This window comes from Peromyscus leucopus, chromosome 9 (assembly GCF_004664715.2).
Source record: "Peromyscus leucopus breed LL Stock chromosome 9, UCI_PerLeu_2.1, whole genome shotgun sequence".
Lineage (NCBI taxonomy): Eukaryota > Metazoa > Chordata > Mammalia > Rodentia > Cricetidae > Peromyscus > Peromyscus leucopus.
Window position 1 is genome coordinate 63207333 of NC_051070.1, and position 19327 is coordinate 63226659.

The window sequence follows — 19327 nt, forward strand, 5'->3', positions numbered from 1 at the left end:
CAAAACTGTCCACATACTCAGACACTAAGCAAATCTCAACAATACAGGAAAATTGGCATAACTCCCTGCATCCTGTCTGACCACTATGGATTAAAGCTGGAGATCAACAACAGAAACAACAGAAAGCTCATGAAAACTGAACATCTCATGACCTAATATGAAATGGGTCAAGAAAGAAATTAAAGACTTTCCAGAACTGAATGAAAATGAATACACAACATACCCAAACTTTATGGGTGTTGCAAGATATCTGATCACACTATGAACCCTGAGATTACCTTATTTACTGGAAAAACCTGCCTCTATGGTGTGGCCCAGCCCTAGTACACACCCTTAATCCAAGAGTTTTCTGCTTTTTGTCAACAGGATTAAATAAAATCAATCATAGGTTAAGAGGTGGAGCAAGCAACTAGTTGACAGGAAGTAACCATAGAGAGTAAGAGAGAGTCAGGAAGACAGATAGAGATGCACAAGAAGTAGTAGGGAGGGACTTTGAGTTTGGTGGTCCTTTTTGGTCTGGGGCATCCGAGGAGGAAGGTCAGCTGGCTGCTTTCTCTGCCTCTCTGAGCTAGCAGGTTTTCACCCCAACATCTGGCTCTTGAGTCTTTATTGGTAAAATAAAAGGATAGAGGCTTAGTTAAAACAACAATTGTCTTCCTACATGAAAGCAGTTGGGTGGTGGCTATGGAGGCCCAATCAGTAGCTGAGGCAGTGATAAGATCAGGTGCAGCAGCTGTGCCCCAGATATAAAACAACCAATGAGATATAATGAAGGCTGTTCTAAGAGGCATGATTATAGAACTAAGTAACTACAAAAAAAAACTAGAGAGATTGAAAAAAAAAACTGGACAGAAATCATGAGGCTAAAAAAAAAAGAAGCACACCTTTAAAGTATTTTAAGAAGTGAGAGCAGCACACTGTTCTTCAGATGGCTGAAACCCTGCCACATGTCGCCCTCTGAAACTGCTTTGACTGCTCCAGAGGCCAGCTTACCTTGTAGTCTCGGTTGGCATCACAGAGTTTCCACTTTCCATTAGGCACTCCCATCCTCTTATATTCCCTAGCAAGGTCAATGACCTCCCAACCCTTCAGTCGTTCGGAATCATTTTGTTTGGGATTATAAGAGAATGCATAGAGATCTTCATATTTTGCTGTAAAACAATAAAAGTCAATATAATGTAATTTATAAGGCAGTGGACTACAAATAAAATGATTTTAGGATTCTTTTTCCCTTTTTTTTCTTTAAAAATTTCAAAGAGGTAGCTAAGACATGAACATACCTGAATTTAATATTTTCTAAGTTCCATAAAACAAATGACTATAGCTAAAGGCATATGTATAGACTCAAGATTTAAGTCATAGCAAAAGGTACCTTAAAGGTTAAACCTTCTATTGCATGCTTTTCCTTTTTCTTGAATGTAAAATTTTTAAAACAAAAATAGACACTTCTTACTCATCTTTTTCTCCAAATGCAGTGCAAACAAAATACCATAACAAAAAACTAGAAATGGCCAGCTGTAGTCCAAGCCTAAAACCAGAGCATTCACAAGAACAAGGCAGGACTCCAAGTTTGAGACCAGCCTAGGCAACACAGTGAGAACAAATCTAAGAAAGAAAGAGAGATCAAACAATAACTAACAAAACAGAGATGGCAGAGAGAGCAGAAAACTGCATTACACATTGTTTTTAAGTTACTTTAATGTGCATGGGTGTTTTGGCTGCATTTATGTATAGGTAACACTTGTTACTGGTACCTGTTCAGGCCAGAAGAGGGCATTGGATCCCATGAGACTGGAATAATAGATGGTTGTGAACTATTATGTGGGTGCTGGGAATCAAACCAGGTCCTCTGGAAGAGCAGACAGTGCTCTTAACCACTGAATCATCTTCTCCAGTCCCAGAATTACCCATTCCTATAGGTCAGTGTAGACCCAAATCAACCAGGACACTAGCTCATAACCATCTTTGCTATATACCTTGGTTCAGTCTAGGACAATGGAATGTATTAGGTTCCACATGCTCCTAGGTCACTCATGTGGACCTCCATCTAAACTGCTCAACTGAAATCCATGCTACCAAGTAATCCAAGTTATGCTGGGGACAGAAGCCTTCAGAGACCCAGGCCTGGGTAGTTGTTAGATTCATTTTTAGGGCTTCTATCCCTCCCAACCCTCCATCTACTAAGACAGGATTTACTCTTGTCTCTGGTGCATCTACCACTCTAGCCACTGCTGCTAGAGGACCATGACCTTCTGTGACTTTCCATTTAGTATTACCTCTTTCATTAACAGAGAAAACCCACATTAAAAAAAAAAAAAAGCGAGGTGCTAAGGAGGTAGGTTGGTCAGTAAGGTGCTTTTATGAAAACAAAAAGACCTGAGTTCAATTCCCAACATCCAAGTAAAAGACCAGGTGTGATAGCACATGGTTGTAATCCCAGTGCTGGGGAGATGGAGGCAGGTGATTCCCTGGGGCTTGCAGCCAGACAGCCTCCCCTAACCCGGCAAGTCCTGGGTCCCAAATGACTGTCTCAAACAACCAAGTGGATGGCTCCTAAGTAAAGGCACTGGACCCTGGCCTCCATCCACACATGCACACATGTGACAGCTCATCTGCACACACACGAACACATACACAACGTGCTACTTGCCTATCAATTAAGTTTTAAGTGCTAATATAACCTAAGGTAACTTCAGGCTGTACTATGAGTCTCTCCTTACACAGTTCCTTCTTACACTACTCTTACAGTTCAAAGAAGTAGTTTCATTATTTTTAAACCACTGTGCGGAAGTTCTAGACCACTGAGGGGTTAAGGGGCTGATAGCACATACAACCTAACTATAAGGTAAAGATAAAATAATAACAACACTTTAAAGCCTGCTGGAAAACCCATCTCAATCAAGTATGTGAGTTTTGCTCTCTAAGAACAACATACCTTGTTTTGACAGTTGCAGTAGAGAGTTATAAATATCATGGCAATCTCTTTCCCTGGGAACGATGAAATGCACGATCCTGAAGTTCTTGCACTGAATCACAAGTGGGCACCCAGAAGTGGTCAGAGCAAGTTTCTCCACAGAAGCAATATGGTGGTGTAGTATCTACAGCATAAACAAACACCCACATCACCAACACACAAAGCACTGATATACGTTCTTCTCCAGAGTACATAAATGTCAATGCTCCAATAAAGTCTCAAATGTTATGTGCTATCATACTTCACACATTTTAACGACTGGATGCCTGAGCCAAGAAGATGTTGTCATTTTTGTTAGTTTTTTCCATGTCATTATATGCTGGCTGAATGAGGGGCTGGGGTCATAGTTCAGCAGCAGAACACCTGCCTAGTGTGCACAAAGTCCCAGTTTCCATCCCAAGTGCTACCAAAATTTTAATTAATGTTTACTAAGTGTATGAATAAAGAAGTCTCACTATAGAGTATGGCTTGATGGCATTTTGAAAACATAAGATTATCATCCCCATTGCTATTGATACTTTGTTTGCTACTAAGAATTCTTACTCTTTCTCAATACCATTTCTAGCCACTTAAAATATTTAAAGAAAACATTTCTGGAGAATAGCTTTTAGGTTCCTGAATAATTAAAAAGTCAATCACAGAAGAGATCCAGAAGTCCTAAATCAACCTTAAAATGAATCATAAGCTGCAGCAACAAACTCCATCCAGCTTAGTAGGGTTTTTTTTTTATCTGTTTTCAGTTGAAAAGTGAAGGATGGATGACTATATATGTGCTATATAATTATGATTATATTATGTTAATAATTATATTAACTGTACATATTAAACCTAAGGCTGACATGCAAGATTAAACACATATAAGTAATCGAGAAAAGCCTGGAAAAGTCTTAATGAGACAATGCGTCATGGAAACTGCACAAATGGTTCCCACACAGACAGAGCTCATACTTGGGGAATTAACTCCACTAACGTGCACTGGGCGGCCTAGTGCCCAGTTGCTCACAACCATCTAACAGTGCCATCTCCACAGGGAACGGGGGCAATAACCTATAAGACACATGAATGAGAGATGACACTGTATCATTAGGACCCCATTACGACCCCAAATCATTTTCAGGAGAGTGACAAGGAGCCTGACATCATGTGAGTGTAAAAGAATGTCTCTCTGTACAGTGAGAAAGAGGCCCAAGGTCGGAAAGGCCGTTTCTAGAACTCAATGCTCCCACTACACAGACTCCAGGAGAGACCAACGGGATGCACTGCTAAGACCACAGGAAAGACGCGAGGAGAGGGGAGCACAGGCATCTCTTCGCTGACCCTCAGTCTGCAAGCACCTTACCTTACCTGCTGCGTTCATACAACAACAAAGGCCAACTCTACAAGAGACAACAAGAGCCTGCGTAATCTGAGCTGTACCCTGGGGTGTGTGATTCCCTGCCCTGGGAGGCAGAGACCACCTTTCCTCTTGGTTCTACTGCTCAGAAAGTAAGAACAGCCAGGACTTACTGAGCTGCTACTTTAACAGATGCTTTGCCTATTTTCTCCTATTTAATATTCACAAGAGTGCTCCGTGATGACAGACACTACGCCCTTTTCATAGAGGTCTTAAGCAGAAACACTGGGTCTGCCATTCCCTTCCCTTCTCTTCTTGCAATAATCCATCTTCACCAAGATACTAAAAATGTCAGGGACCTGCATTCACTGCCTTCCATTCAAATAGGTGTTTCCAAACATCCCAATATCCCAACACTCAACACCATGGAAAGCTGTCAGGGTTACCTGGGTAAACTTCTCCCTGTTAAGAGGAGAGGATGCGGAATAAGGGCCACCCCACTCCCCAGCCCTGGGATGTCTTTTGGCATCTTCAGTCTGATAGTAACCTAGTCACAGTAGGGAGCACCTGAACGAGTCACCCAGCCTGCGAGCAGCTGAGCCAGACTTTGAGGCAACACTGCACCACTGCACTGCCTAATGAGCTCCCTTTATTACTCTGCCCAGACACTGTCTGCATTACCACATCCCTGGGCTCCAACTTCTGCACCTATGAAATGGGGATCCCAAAACCTGAAATCATCAGGGCTGTAAAAAACATGACCAAGGCACTCCCTCTGGAGTAAGCCATCCCCTTTCCTACATACCATGTAATTTGCGTTTTACTTATTCATCATCTGGTTCTCCCAACAAGAGCATATCTCCATGAGAACTAAAGTTTTATGCTAAGATTGGCTATTATTTCCAAAACACCTAGAATAGTGATATGAAAACACAACAGGTATTCAGTAAATATCTGCTAAAGGAATGAGAGAATAAGAGAAGAAAAGGCATCAGGTAGTCATGACAACCTTGAAGAACAAGCTGAGAGGATCAGCAATTTTGGATATCAATGCATATAAAAAGCTACTGTTAAGAAAGAAGTGAGGCCGGGCAGTGGTGGCACATGCCTTTAATCCCAGCACTCGGGGAGGCAGAGGCAGGCAGATCTCTGTGAGTTCAAGACCAGCCTGGGCTACTGAGTGAGTTCCAGGAAAGGCGCAAAGCTACACAGAGAAACCCTGTCTCGAAAAACCAAAAACCAAAACAAAACAAAAGAAAAAAAAACAAAGAAGTGAGGCAGGTAAAGTGTAGTCGATATGTGAAATGAGCAGGACCGACAGCGGACTGCAGCCCCCGCAGACGCAGAAGCTTTCCTCGGGAGAGAGCTGGGTCTAGTGACAAAGGGAATGAAGCAGTCAGCACATGGTACCAAATAAGCAGGATGTCGTCACACCATACCCCCTAGTCTCTCCCAGATGGACAGTAAGACTTGAAATCTTCAGAAGAAGAAACCACAGAAGCAGCAGCTTCCTTACACCCACACACAGGGAGGCTTCCTAAGTGTACTACACAGGAACAAAACCACAGAAGAGAAAACTGACAAATCTATGTTAAAAATGCAAACTTTATTTAAAGACACGCACACAAAAGACTAGCTATAAATGGGAAAAGCCAATGACGACCCACACTCGCATAAAGCATCAAAACGCAGAACTCAGAAATCAGAAGACAGGGCTGGGGATGGAACTCTGGGGAATGTTTGCCTTGCACAGTCAAAACCCTTCTCTAGCACAAGGAATTAAAATCATTTTAAAAGTCAGTAAATAGAAATAAAAAGGATAGGTAATCTAATAGAAAACTTAAGAGCCAAAACATCTGCAGGGATGACATCTCTGGACTCAGCAAGTTGACATGGCAGTTGCCCCTCTGAATTAGATAGCCAGGGCTCTTTAAGATGACAATGTCAGTGTTGCTGAGGACACAGGAAAACCTAACACTCCACTGAAAGGAATCATATGAAACAGCCATTATGAAGGAACAATATGAAAATTTAAACGTGCATTTCTATAAGACCTAGTGATGTCTTCTCATTCCCAGGAAAATGTCCAAGAGAAACCCCAGCACGTACATAGAAGGAAATGATACACACAGGACTGGGGGCATCAACAAGTAAAAAACCCAAGCTTAACTTTGGCTCCCCCCACTTCACCGCTAGTAATCTGACTACAGGTACTTCCAGTAACATAGCCATTAACATATTTTATGTTACACATTAGACACAGTGAAAATACATGAGGTCCCTGGGCCATCACTTTATACTGCACTATGCAATTTCTGGAAGAAATAAGCACCGTCTGCTCATGATTTAATGATCATAATCAGCTCACAGCATTTGAAGCAGATTCTTGCCATGGTTGATCTTGCCGCACTAGTAAGAGAAATGGCTACAAAATCATTTCACTAATATACTACTATGCAGTATGGTAACTCCAAATGGTACCCTCTACACCTTGTGTCTATATGTGTAAATTTGGATAAATCGGTGTAACAGATTTTCATTTATAACAGTAAATGAAAAAAAATGAACATATGTTTAATGCATCCATGACATATTTAACTTTTTCTTTCTTTCTTTCTTTCTTTTTTTTTTTTTTTTTTTTTTTTTTTTTTTTTTTTTTTTTTGAGACACAGGGTTTCTCTGTGTAGCTTTGCGCCTTTCCTGGAACTCACTTGGTAGCCCAGGCTGGCCTCGAACTCACAGAGATCCGCCTACCTCTGCCTCCCGAGTGCTGGGATTAAAGGCATACACCACCACCGCCCGGCAACTTTTTCTTAATTTATGAACTATTCCTATACTACATGACTTACCTGTAAGGGTTTTTTGTTCAAATTGTAATCTAAAAGACAAACAAACAGGAGAAGAAAGAAGAGCTGGAGAAATGGTTTAGAAGTTAAGAGCACCTACTGCTCCTGCTCCTGCAGAGAACCTGAGTTTAGTTCCCAGCACCCACGGCAAGGAACTCACAACCACCTGTAACTCCAGTTCCAGAGAGCTAATGCCCTTTTCTGTACTCTATGGGCACCTGAATTCATACATGCACATAACCCTACACAGAAATACACACATACACATAATAATAAATCTTAAAACCAAAAAAGAAAAACTCAGCATATGTGTGGACCTACACAGTTCAAACCTAACATGTTGTTGAAGTATCCACTGAATTCTATCTGCATATGTACACTTTAAAATGTACTTAAAAGTATGCCTGCAATGCATATTTGGGGACACACACACACACACACACACACACACACTCACACACTATTTATATAAGTATACTGCAGTGTTTAAAGTTACAAAAAAGAAACCTCCTAATTGTAACTTGACATTAAAATGTTATGGAATATACTATACAATCCATATGGTTGTTAATATGCACAAACATTACCTAGACTTTTAAAAAACTAAAGGAACAAAAAGGCATTTTCTAAGTTTTTACACAGGTTTAAAAGGTCTATAATTCCCTATTACAAATGATATTAATGACCCATAGAAGGGAGGCAGAAGTCACTTGAAAACATAAAAAATCTGATTGATCTGTGAGTAGTTAGTTACACATGCCTATAATCCTAGTTCACCGGAAGATGACAGACAGCAAATTCAAGGCCAGCCTGGGCTACATTGCAAGACCCTACTCAAAAAACAAAACAAAACAAATAAAAAAAACTGGTTGAGATGAATAACCAGTGAGTAAACAATCAGTCCATTGTTGTTGCTACAGAAGATAGCCCTGCTATGGTCTTACCCAGGTTTCTTTCTGCTGAGCGTCAATAAATAATAGATGTGTGGCCGTAAGATACAGTGTTCCCGTCAGTGACTTGTTGTTGGTACTAAACCGGTCAAGTAACTTTACTTGTTCAACCTAAGAAAGAAAAAGATGTTATTTTGCATTTCAAATGTAGTTATTTTCACTTCTGTTGCTGTGATAAAACACTGACCAAATGCAACACATGGGGAGGAATAGGTTTATTTGGCTTACACTTCCAGGTCAAAGGCCATCACTGAGGAAAGTCAGGGCAGAAACCTGAAGCAGAAACCACGGAGGAAGGCTGCTCGATTATTGCTCACAGGCTCAGGTTTAGCTGGCTTGCTTACACAGCTCAATACCACCTGCCCAAGGAATGGTGCTGCCCACAGCGTGCTGGGCCCCCTACATCAATTAACAATGGAGACTCACAGACGCATCCACAGACCAGTCTAATGCAGGCAATTCTCAACTGAGGCTCTTCCTCTCAGAGGACGCTGCACTGTGTTCGGTGGGTAATTGAGGCTAACCAGGACAGTAGTTGAAGGACTCTAGTGGGCCTGAGCATGGCAAACATGGCTCTGGCAGGCCTTGCCCTTCCCCATTCCCTCTGCCGTGCTAAACCAGTAGATTACATTCCTAAAGCCAGCCACCAAGTCTAGTCCCTTATTTGGGCACTTCCTCCTCCTGAGGCTGACTACCAAGGTCAAATTATCAAAGTACTGAAGTCCAGCAATCAAAAGCCCCCTTTGGCTACCTTAATTAACATGCCCAATTAAAAATTAACTAACTCATACTAGCACAGAGTTTCCCCCTTTATCTTTATAAACTGCCATTTGCCTATGGGTCCTGTCTCTCTCCTCTCTTTTCAGACAGTCCTTTGTCTCTCCAGGACAAATATCCCTACCTCCTTTCCCTTGTTCCCTTCTCCTTCTCCCTGTCCTACATCTCCTGTCTTTGTCTCTTACCCCCTGCCCTCTGACCTCTGAGGCAAATAAATCTCCTTTGTGCTGAGAACTTGGTCTTGGGGTGTCTGTGCCAACTTTGAGGTCCTTTCAGGTATTTTTCTAATCCCAGGAAACACATTCGTCATTATGGTGTTTCCCTTTTTTGTCCCAAAGAAAATGCTTAATATTCAGGGTAAAATTTCATCTATCTCTTGGAGGAACACAAGTAGTCACAAGCAACACCGATATTGTTTAGATGCCAATGTAACCTAGGGAAGACTGTAAGAAACACCAACCCTCATGTACAAGTAGTGCAGTATGTGTGAGCAAAGTACTTTTCACACCTAAGAGCCCACTTTACTGGATGTGCTGCCAAAGAGAGCACCTAGTATCTGTTGTGCAGCAGCTTCCTCCAAGATTGAAACATCCCATCCTCCTTAATCAGGAAGGTAAACAAGTCAAAAGAGCTTCAGGAAGTCCCTGAAACCAACCAGGTTCACTAGATGCCCCCTTTCCAGAGTAGGCAATAAAGCCGCTGAGTCATTCTCAGACAAGCCAAGCTGCAAAGAAGACTCTGAGACCACACCCTCCTACTGGAAGAAGTAGAGACTAGAAACCAGCTGAGCTGCTTTGAAAAGGTTTAGAGCAACCAAACCACTTAGAAGGGACGCTCTCAGCTGGGCAGCGGTGGCACACACCTTTAATCCCAGCACTGGAAGGCAGAAACAGGTGGATCTCTATGAGCTCGAGGCCAACCTGGTCTACAGAGCATCTACAGAGCAAGTTCCAGGACAGCCAAGGCCACACACTTTGGTCTGTTGTGGGCTCCCTATCTGAGGTGAGTAGAGATATGTGTAGTGTCTCCCCGAAAGAAGTTTTGTCACAGAACACTATCCAATTTTATCTTAAGTGGAAAATCAAGTAATCATATAAAGTTCTAGAAGTACACGACTGGGGAAATTAAATCAGGAAACCACTGGTTGCAAGCTCCAGCTTATGCTCTATATTCCCCTCACCGCTGCACCAAACATGGCTGCTGTGCAGCCAGCTGTGGCTCTTGCTCTCCTACAAAGCTCTCTTCCACTCAGTCCAGTGACCAGCCTTCTCCTAGACTCACTGATGCCACCTCCAAAGGTAACTCTTACTTAGAAAGCCAACTTGTTACTTATGTCACCTTGTCTCTTTGCTGAGCTCCCTGACACAAACTGTCCTAAGTTGCATTGGCCTCCTAAAGTGTCCAGGATGCTAATGATGTCCACATTACAGAAGTATAACAGTATTTGTGTCTATTAATACTGGTGTGTACACACACACACACACACACACACACACACACACATCTGCCACAAGAGTGCAGAGCGGGACTGGGACTAGTCAGAGGAGACTATAGCTTTAAAATTTGACGTCATTCATCTTATAGGACAAACGTAAAATAGGTGCTACCAACATAACTTTTTTTTTTTTTTTTTTTGGTTTTTCGAGACAGGGTTTCTCTGTGTAGCTTTGCGCCTTTCCTGGAACTCACTTGGTAGCCCAGGCTGGCCTCGAACTCACAGAGATCCGCCTGGTTCTGCCTCCCGTGTGCTGGGATTAAAGGCGTGCGCCACCACCGCCGCCCAGCCCAACATAACTTTTAATGTACAGCTCTACCATAGGAAGTTGTAGACGATTCTTTACATTGTGTAGATCTTCAAGCCAGAGCACTAACCATTAGATCATTAATTCTATACTTTCCTGACATATTTACTTACCTCTTACCAGCTGAAGAACAAAAACTCCCCTTATGAAATGATTAATTAATAGTCACCACTTAAAAGGCCACCCTTCTTCCCTCTCTATAATTTACTCCCACAGAGGATTCTCAATTACAATATCACAGTTCAAATAAGTTAAAACTTAAATGTAATTAAAAATATTTAATACAAGACTTTATTTGCATGGTAAAGACAATAAGTTAAGTATGGATACCTCCCATTGGAAACTCAAGAGATATGGTCTACCACAACTCAGGTCTGACAATGGATTTGCCATAACAAGTGATCATTTTACATTGACTGTCACGAACATAGGAAAGCCAGGTGTGGTGGTGCATTGGAGAGGCTGGGGAAGGAAGAATGGGGGACGGAGGACTGCGTGGGGGTGAGGGTGGGGGTGGGGGGTGGGGTAGGGGTGGTGGTGGTAGGGAAAGCTTTCTGTTCCATGAAGATTTCTCCTTAAAGTCAACATTTCCTTCATTGTCTAGGGCCTTGTCTTCCTCAAGTAAAAATATGGCTTCATTTTCTCACACTGAAAACTAAAACTTCAATTTATATGCCTTTAAAGACAAACAGGACCAAGAATTGTCCATTCCTCTCCAAGTGTCAAGACTTAGCTGAAAAGGGACAAAGCCAACAACAGAGCCCAGACCCCGACCAGCTCTCTCTTACCTTACTTCCTTTAATAAGAGCAGTAGTGAACATGTGTGGAGTTAAGGGTTATGGGAAAGTATCAGCACCACTAGAGAGAGAGAGAGATCAATGACTTAGAATACTTCAAAGAGCTCCTGGGAGAAAATAAAAAAGGGTTTTAAAGGGTGTGGCTATGAACAAACAGGAAGTCTGTTTTAAAAGGAAGTCCAAGCGAAGCTAAAGACAAATGCTTCTCTAACTCCAGCCTTAAACTGTGACTTTTTCCTTTCCCATATAGTACAATTTTACTTGCAAAGCTTGTCTGTAAGGGAGACAATCTCACAGTTTTCATTCCGGTTTTAACTTCTGGTCCCTCAGAGCTCTGCATTCCCAGGACTGACTAACACATCCTATGTTGTGCTGGTCTCCTGCAGTGCCCGAGGCAGGGGAGTGTGCATTGAGCCTGGCCTTATGCTGTCTACACTTAAACATCTTAAGAGCCGTGACTTGATTTCCCCACCCCCTCACAAACACAACCCTAACTCTGCATTTCCCACGTGAATTACGTTATGCCATCCACATGGAGTTGCCAGCACTGGACATCATCCTCCTGCCTTCCTTCCTGACTCATCCACTCACCCCCCTCAAGCTCCGCCTTCCACCTCTGTTAGAGGACAACAGAGCTAAGATCAAAGCCTGTTCCAGTGTCCATCTCTCCCACTAAAAACTGGTCCGTACCTCAGGGCAGTCACTGGCTCCTGTTTTCTTTCTGAGTCCCGCCAGATGATAGAATAGTGTTTGAGACGACGGATGTTTAGTGACCTCAGATGAACTGTCACGGAGAACTTACTCCTCATAAGGAAAATGCCCACAGTACAGCAGTGAGCCCTTGCTGAAATCATTCAAGGGATTTATAAAATGGGATTCTTCTTTGTCTTATTATTCTGTCATCTCCCCCTGCTGCCTTTACTGTCTACAGCAGCTGACCAGGAAACATTTATTCAGTAATCCATGCATGCGCCATAAATTAAAAACAAGTAGAAAAACTACTAGAAAACAGTTACTGTTGACCTTGCTCTACCATCTGTCCATCCATCCATCCACCCATTTACTTTGCTAATACAATTCTTACTGGTAATTTCAGTTCTGTCCCCAGTTCATTACCCAATCAGGGAAAAATCCCCCTTCTTAGTGTGGTCTAGAATTCTCTACAAGGTTTTCTCAGAGCACTATAAAGAACTATAGGTTCTTATGGGTCTACAGACATTCTGTGAGAACTAGCTGTGGAAAAGGAAGAGAACAGTATGATGATGTGCATGCGGTGCAGGGTAAGCTGGTAAGTGAGGGCATTGACTCTTTGGTCCTCTGTCCTCAGGTGCTAGGACATCTGGCAGCATAAATAATCAGCAAAGCAATTACGAACTTCTTTTTTTTTTTGATTTTTCGAGACAGGGTTTCTCTGTGTAGTTTTGCGCCTTTCCTGGGACTCACTTGGTAGCCCAGGCTGGCCTCGAACTCACAGAGATCCGCCTGCCTCTGCCTCCCGAGTGCTGGGATTAAAGGCGTGCGTCACCACCGCCCGGCAATTACGGACTTCTTAAAAGGGGAAAAGAGTATTCTCGGATCGTAAATCCAGTGGGAACTTCTCAGTTCTATCTCACTTTGCTCTTCTACACTGTTGAGCACAGAACTTCCTATCTCAGAGTAAAAGCAAAGATGTATAAAGGTGGCTAACGGCTCCATGGGTGAAGGCACTTGTTGCCACGCCTGATGACCTGAGTTCAATTCCCAGGACTCATGGTAGAAGAGACACCTCCTGTAAGTTGTCCTCTGACCTGTACACACACACTGCAGCGCTCATGTCACACACACACACACACACACACACACACACACACACACACTTTAAAAAGTTAGATTTTACAGTGGCCTTCAAACATCTGCAATAACTTGCCCTCCGCCAATTTTAATATTCTATAGAAACCTCCTTCACCCGCTCTGCTGTTTTTTTCTCACTAGTTCTTAGCGACAAGGCTGGCCAGGGGGAATGTTTTTGCCTCTGTTGCCTACCCCTCCCCCCACTTCCGATTTGTGTTGTCCCTCCAACAGCACCCTGTAATCGCCAGAGTCCCTGCTGGCTTCACTGCTCTCCCAGCATTGACTACCATCTGACGACAGTGTAGCCCCGATCCATCAACTCTGCTTACCGTTGTCTTTCCTGATTCGGAATACCCTTTCTCAGCAGTTTTCAGCTGTCTAGTTCACTGCCGTCTGCCTTGTTTCCTACTATGTAGAACAGTGCCTGGCCAGAGCAGAAGACAGCGGGGCACAATGGGCACAGAGAAGGGAATTAGGGCAAGGAGGGTCCTCTCTGCCCCTCCGCCTCACAGCTCTTCCACCTCAGCACCTTGACCTCTGTATGCACCTTTCTGCAGGTCCCTGGGCTCCAACATCCCTTCTCTTTTCTACGGAGTCTCAAAGTATCCTCTTACTTTCAATGATTACCTAGAATCTGCTTCTCTCCCTCAACCTTTCCCCTAGCTCAACAGCCTCACGATGAACTGATCACTATACAAAACCTTTCCGCCTAGTTACCCTCATATCCCTCCACTCCTACCCACGCTGTCCTGCCTCCACACTCTAACCCCTTCACTAGGTAACTCTTCACTAGGTAACATTCTGCTAGGCGGGAGAGTGTGGCAGTGAGAGGGAGGCTTCGTATCAGAAAGCCCTGGTTCTCAGAATCCAGCTCCTTTAGCAACCAGTGAGGCAATAATTAATTCTCTGTCTGCCGAGACAGGTGAGTTAATCTTGACAAACTGCAGGTTTCTCACCTGTGACATGGGACAAAATGGTGTCCTGCTCGGGGCAAGTATTCAAGTATGTCTCAAAATCTAAGACCTCAGGGGCTGAAGAATTGGCTCAGTGGTTAAGGCACTTGTTTCCTCTACAGAGAACCTAGGGTTTGGTTCCCAGCGTTCACACGATGGCCCACACTCATCCCTAACTCCGGTTCCAGGGCATGACCTGTGTGGGCACCAAGGCATGCATGCAGAACATATACATCCATGCAGGCAAAGCACTCATACACATAAAACTAAATCTCTAAACACAAAACTGGGGGCTAGAGAGATGGGTCACTGGTTAAGAGCATTTGTTGTTCTTATAGATGACCCAGGGTCAGTACCCAGCACCCACATGGCATTTCACAACCATCAGTAACTCCAGGTGCAGAGAATTCAACCCTCTTCTGGCCTCCTTAGGCACCAAACACACATATACATGCAGGCAAAACACTCACACATAAAACAAATAAATCTACTGAAAACTAAAACTAACAAACAAAAAAGCAAACCCTTAAAGTCTCAAGGCTAGGAGACAGCTCAGTGGTAAGAGCACTAGTTCTGCAAACACGAGCACCTAAGTTTGAATCCCCAGCACACATGTGAAAAGCTGGGCAGTCCCATGTGCCTGTGGCCCCCGCCCCCCGATTGGGGGAGGGAAGACAGGAGACCTAAGAAGCTCGGCCAGCCTGTCTGGAAGGCTGAGCATCTGGTTCAGTGAGACACGGTGTCAAGGCAAATGTGATAAAAATAGGATGACATACCTAACAGTGAATTTTGGAGCCAGAAAGTTATCTAATTAGTACTCAGCCAAAAAACGAATCTCTAATAGCAGACCACAAAGCAAATAATAGTCCTAAATGATACCAAAACAAGAACATAAAACTATTACTTATGATAAATTTGAAGAACCTTTTAGTTATTATTTTCTAAACGAACACCAATTTAACAATTTTATTGAAACTATTCATGCTGGGAAAAGCACACATAGCTTTTGAAGTTAAGACATTAGTTTAAATTCTAACTGCCACCACATGTGGTTAACCTGGCAGGTTGTTCAAACTCACCAATGCCTTTCTCATCTATAAATGGAGATTCTAAAACCACTGCTGGGAATAATTTCAAATCAGTGATTGTCCTAGATCCATTTCTGTGACTGTGATAAAATACCCTGACATAAAGCATGGATTTATTCGGCTTAAAACGCCAGGTCACAACCCACCATTGTGGGGAAAGTCACAGCAGCAAAGGCTTGAGAGTCAAGAGCAGGAAAAAATAAATGCATGAATGTGTCCCCTTACTTCCTCTACTTTTATACATTCAGGACCCAGACCCCCAAAAATGCTGCTGCCCACATCAGGCTGGACCTTCCTACCCCAATGAAAAAAATTAAGAAAAACATTAAAAAATTAATTTTAAAAATTAATTAGGAAAAAAAAACCCTCACAAGCATGTTTCCAGGCCAGCATGATCCAGGCAGTCCCTCACTGGGACTCCTTTCCCACGTGATTCTACACTGTGGCAAGCTGATAATTAAAAGACACCCTCACAATCATAATATCTAATGAATTAACACATATGTGTGAAATGTGAACATTGTGAAATTATGACACTATTACATAACCGTGTCCACTGATATAATTGCCAACAGAAGGTAACTATTACTTATCAAAAACGGCTGTTAAACAACATAAAAAAAAAAATCACCAAACAGTCATACAGCATTCTAGCCAATTAAAAACTGCTTATTACTTTTACTTGGGGGGATGGTAGGCAAGCACAGGCCAAGAACCTGTGTGGAGGTCAAAGGGCCCCTTTCAGGAATGAGTGGGTTCCACCACATGGGTTCTGGAGAACCAATGCCAGGTTTGGCAGCAGGTGCCTTTACCCAATGAGCCATCTTGACAGCCCTACAGACAATTATTGATCATACTAACTAAACTACACAGAGTTTAAAACGGCAATCTATTTCTGGTTTGGAAACACATTTTTTTTTTTTGCAGCAAATTAAATATGTCTAGATGAAGACTACACATAACAAAGACTTTGGCACGTTCAAAGCCACTGTGTAAGAATATGCTCTTTTTCCAAACAATGACTTAAGGAAATGGCACCGGCTACATGATAATTATCAGGATACATCGTGAGGTTCGTGTTGATCTTGCTGTGGTTTGCCCAGTGTCAGTCAAGTGTGTACACACTAATACCTAACAAACCTCTGTTCCACTGTAGTCTACATTTAAGATTACACCCATTTAAGATTATTCCAGAGAAGTGAGCGGATGCTACAACCGACACACAGAGTAACAAAGGAGCTCCCCTAAGAAGCAACTTCAGTAGGAAACCAGCTGGAAAGCTCTTAACCTTTAAAAAGACCTAAAGAAACCTTACCTCAACACCCGCAAAAAGCAGCCTTACCTAACACTGGCATGGGCCCACCATGAAAAGTCAGGCTTAATCAAGGACAGTCTTCAAGGTCATAAAAGCTACAGTTATACTCGCGCCCTCCCCCCCACCCCCCCTCGATGCAAAGCCAGAGATATTTATTAATTAATCATAAATTGAAGGAGGGGTTCAATTTGTGTTCACGTCGGTGTTCACTCACCATTCACTTAGGGATAGGGTGTGTTTTGCTCACTGGTTTCAGTTTGCTTTCACTGGTGTGTGTGTGTGTGTGTGTGTGTGTGTGTGTGTGTGTGTGTGTGTGTGTGTGTGTGATTCACAGCAGCAAGCAAATGAGAGCTGCACTGAGGTTCAAAGAGTGAAAGGCAGTTTCTGATCCAACAGCTGCTCGGGCCCTGTGACCAGGTCAAGACCTGGCTCTCGAGCAGGCTGTTCTCTTCCCTGCCTTCCACTGGATATCTAATCACCCTCCCATTTTCAAATTTTAAATGTCAGCAACTCAAACTTTTCAATTATTTTATTTCCCTTCTCTTTAAAGAAAAAAAAAAAAGTCTTGAAAAAGGAGTTGGATTCTCAGCCTCTCCAAGTTTACTACAAATAGGTTAGGCAAACTCCAAAATCCACGTTATGTTATCCATAACGTAAAGGGCTGTGAAACGTTTTAAAGAACAATGAAGGTAATTCAGCTTGTTCCCAAATGACCTTTAACTTTAAGATCTTTAGGACAGGTAGCAAGTGACTGTTACGGCTTTGGTAAAACCAGGAGAATTGTTTTTCCCATCTTAAAATGATATTCAAACCCATCGATCTCCATTTTCTGTTTTGTTCCCTTCTGAAGCTGAAGCTTTTGCCTAATTCACTGTGGGTAACAGTCGGGTGTCATATCAGTTTTTAAACTTCCAAAAATTAAAAAAAAAAAAAAAATTCGTTCATTCTCTAAATTCCTTTCACAGGGAAAAATAAAGGACGGACTCGACACGCTCAGTTATGGGGAAATTCCATGGACCTCTTACAGTATGCATAGCCTTTCCCCTTCTGCATAACTGCTGTCAAGCTGGCTCCCAACACTTAGGACAATGCCTAAAGTCGGAAGCACAGAAGTACCAGGTCTAAGTGGCTGGAGGACTAGCAAAGTGAGCGGGCTCGGATGCTCTAACGTTAGCACCCCGAATCTGCGGGCGGGGCACGTAAGCCAAAGCAAGACTAGTTCCCTCCGCACAGTACTAGTACTGACGATGCGGGGCCCACCCGGCTGGGGGCCAGCCAGGCGCCGATCGGCCGAAAGCCCCCAAAGTAAAAAAGCAGCCCCCACCTTGCCCCAAGAACGCGGAGCTCGCTGGGCTGCCACCGTTGGTCGACTCCCCAAGCACCTCCTGCCAAGGCGCCTGCGCCGTCCTCACGGCCTCCGCACCCCCAAACTGCCGGCTCGCAGCTGCGGCCCCGCACCCCCAAACTGCCCGCCCGCCCGCCCCTGCCGGGTGGACCCCGGAAGCCGCGAGGATCTCCCGCCGACTACCTTGGTCGTCCGGATGTGCTCCATCACGGGGCGACGCCCGCAGGCAGCTGGCCTCAGGAGCGCACCATCGGGAGGAGAGGAACGGGGCGGTGACAGCCACCAGCAGGAACTCCCTCAAGCCGCCAGCGTCAGCCAGCCCGCCGGCGGCGACCACTGCGCAGGCGTCGTCCGCGAGCGCTGTCGCCTAGAAACACTTCCGCAAACCCCAACCACCGAGGGGATCCTGGCTGAGAGCAGAGCGTCTCCAACAGAGCTCGGCGCTGGCAGGGTCGCACCATCGGCAGATCGTACAGCGCCCTCCCCGGTGGAGGACTGGCATTGCCGAGGCCGACCAGGCTGACCCCTGTAGCCAGTCAAGGACCAACAAAGCGGCCAGGCCCTCTGAGGCACTAGAAGACGTTTTTTTCTAGGTCTGAAGATAAGTCCCGGCCCGTGAGGGAGAGACTGGATGTTTCTGAACTCCATTACCATGCCAGCTTAAATCACATTTAGAAGCCCATGGGGCACTGGGCTGCTGTGATGAACTATTAAAATCTATTATGATTATTAGTATTAAATCCGAGTACATTTTATATGATCTTTGGTGCCAAGTGTCAGGATATAACTCTTACAGGTTTGTAGATATGGCTACTCTTTGATTTAAGATGCTACGTGAATGGCTTTTTTTCTTCCTTCCTTCCTTCCTTCCTTCCTTCCTTCCTTCCTTCCTTCCTTCCTTCCTTCCTTCCTTCCTTCCTCCCTCCCTCCTCCCTCCCTCCCTCCTTCCCTCCCTCCCTCTTTCTCTCTCTCTCTCTCTTTCTTGTAGATATGGCTACGCTTTGATTTAAGATGCTACGTGAATGGCTTTTTTTTCTTTCTTTCTTTCTTTTTTTTTTAAGACTTTTTTTCAGGGCTGGAGAGATAGTTTATCAGTTAAATTTGTACTGGAAACTTTCCTGTTGTTTGTTTTCTCCCAAATAAGTGAAGATGGCTGGGGATGGACAGTTTGTCTCCCTAACTAATAGCTGTAGCCCTTTACTCCTCTGGCTGCCTTCTGCAAAAGGCTCTTGAATTAAACCAACGCTTTTAAAATTGTGCATGGCATCGGGGTTGGGGGGCAGTACCTGACCAAAACTTTAAAAACTGAATGTACAG

General features: G+C 43.8%; 1 protein-coding gene across 4 annotated transcripts in view; it reads right to left on the reverse strand.

Moving 5' to 3' along the window:
* The window catches only part of Mtmr6 (myotubularin related protein 6), a 42377-nt gene extending 24102 nt beyond the window's left edge, over window positions 1–18275 (reverse strand). For 2 of the 4 annotated variants that reach the window (XM_028870370.2, XM_037208485.1), the window contains exons 1-4: window positions 18194–18275; window positions 8098–8214; window positions 2936–3098; window positions 994–1151 (exon numbers count right to left, since the gene is read on the reverse strand). In XM_028870370.2, coding sequence (XP_028726203.1) covers window positions 994–1151; window positions 2936–3098; window positions 8098–8214; window positions 18194–18217 — 462 coding nt within the window. In that variant the 5' untranslated portion in view covers window positions 18218–18275. Of the gene's footprint in view, window positions 1–993; window positions 1152–2935; window positions 3099–7156; window positions 7186–8097; window positions 8215–11470; window positions 11519–17989; window positions 18085–18193 lie in introns of those variants that run through there. The other 2 variants (XM_037208487.1, XM_037208486.1) reach the window with 2 other exon arrangements.
* Between the last annotated feature and the right edge of the window lie 1052 nt (window positions 18276–19327).